General features: G+C 54.5%; 1 protein-coding gene across 10 annotated transcripts in view; it reads right to left on the bottom strand.

Moving 5' to 3' along the window:
• Positions 1-1768, bottom strand: part of MCF2L (MCF.2 cell line derived transforming sequence like) — a 188318-nt gene that overhangs the window by 32232 nt on the left and 154318 nt on the right. For all 10 annotated transcript variants that reach the window (XM_015568426.1, XM_015568423.1, XM_015568421.1 and 7 more), the window contains 2 exons: positions 1236-1427; positions 571-762 (listed from right to left, as the gene is read on the bottom strand). In XM_015568426.1, the coding sequence (XP_015423912.1) occupies positions 571-762; positions 1236-1427 (384 nt within the window). The remainder of the gene's footprint in view (positions 1-570; positions 763-1235; positions 1428-1768) is intronic.

Raw genomic sequence — 1768 nt, forward strand, 5'->3', positions numbered from 1 at the left:
TCTTCAATTTACAAACAAAACAACCATGTGTAGACTCGGCCTCAGCACGACCTCCAGTTTAAACGCTCGTGACGCAGAGCCCATTGCCAACCCAGCAATCCTGCACTGGCTCTGCTGGCTGTGGCCCGGGAGGGTGGCAACCCCACGATGGAGTGAGGGACCAGCAGCCCTCTCCAGGCATCTGAAGGCTGCCTACGGAAGGGCAGTAGCCTTATGGGTTGCCCCAGGGGTGGGCTGAGTACAGCTGGCTGCGAGAGAGGAGGAGTCCTATTTCAGTGCAATATTGAGAGGAGCATGCAGGAAGCAGGGCCCAAGGAAATGGCTACTTCATCAAGAACACGCCTCTTGCAGGGGAGATCCCACAGGAGGAAGGATCACCACCTCTTGAGGGAGGCGTGCAATCATTCCTGCATGAGGAAAGTTGAGCCAGGTGACCCCTCCCCGCAACTCGACATCTCTCTCAAATGCCTACCATCTCTAAGAATTCATTAAACGAGTCTTTCGAACATAGAGTAACTCCCCACCATTCAGGACAGAGGAGCCGCAGGAGAAAAGCCCGAACTGGCATACCATCAGGTCTTGGGTGAGGATGGGTTCGTAGTCCTGGTAAATTTTATTGAGCTCCTGGATCTTATTTTCTGCACCGGTCTCCAAAAACTTCTCAATTTCTTGGAGGGCTGCCTCCGCACCATCCTGGGATTGGCACTTGTCCACAGGCTGCGAGGCCAGCAAGTAAATCCCCTCATCGCACCATTTCATGGACTGGACACGGGAAGCGTGGCAGAGGGAGAGAGAGGCTGTGTTAGCAGCTGTGTCTGGGCTGTCTTTGCTGGGACCTGTCCGCTGACCACTATGTTTTTGGGAATATCTGCAGCACTATACCCTCCCAGCTCTGCTGCGATGTCCAAAGGACTCCCTGGAGGGAATGCAGCACTCTAAAACGTTGAGCAAATCACCCGGGGCAGGACTCATTTACAGAGAGAGAGGGGGGCAGGCAAAGTGCAGTGAGTTAGCTGGATGGTAAGTTTCCAGGCCTTTCAAAGAAATCGTTAGTTGGTGCAAGTAAATTCTAGAAAACAGACAACTGTGTCAGGACATGACCACTAGAAAGGCATCCAGACAGGAGGGCGTGGGCCAGCTTCTCATCAAGACTGTGGTGCATCCTACGTGGAGGGAGCTGCCCACGCGGGACCAAGAGCAGGCTCGCCGCCAGGGGTGTGGGGCTGGGGTCTCACCGCCTCCAGGAGGCCGTGCAGCTCCAGGGACTTGTTGAGCAGACCCCTCCTCTGCGCGACCTCGGCGGCAAGCTGGTCGCAGAGGTGCTGGAGCTCGTGGCACTTGGGGCGGATGGAGTCCACGGCGTAATGCTTGTTGTCGATGAGCTGCTCCCCATCTAGGGACAGGGCACGAGCCCGCTCCACGGCCGCCTGCAGAGAACCATCCCAGAAACACAGCTCAGGTTATGTTCATTATAAGCAAGCAGGGTGCTGTTTCCTCTGAGGGATTGACCCCAATTCTGGCTCCGCCCTAGCCACTTGCCACTTGGTGCACTGCTATATCCCCCAAGGGGTCCCAGACTGCGAGAGGGAGCAGGCCAGGCTAAGGGAACCCCCTCCCCCCAGTGCACGAATTTCGTGCACCTGGCCTCTAGTATATTAATAAAAAAAAAAAACCTGCCCCTTTTCTAACATTCAAATTATATATAATTGAGAAAATGTGACCAATGTACTCAACGGTTGAGAACAGTTCAAACTACTTCTCTGTGCCT

The sequence above is a fragment of the Myotis davidii genome, unplaced genomic scaffold, assembly GCF_000327345.1.
Source record: "Myotis davidii unplaced genomic scaffold, ASM32734v1 scaffold242, whole genome shotgun sequence".
Lineage (NCBI taxonomy): Eukaryota > Metazoa > Chordata > Mammalia > Chiroptera > Vespertilionidae > Myotis > Myotis davidii.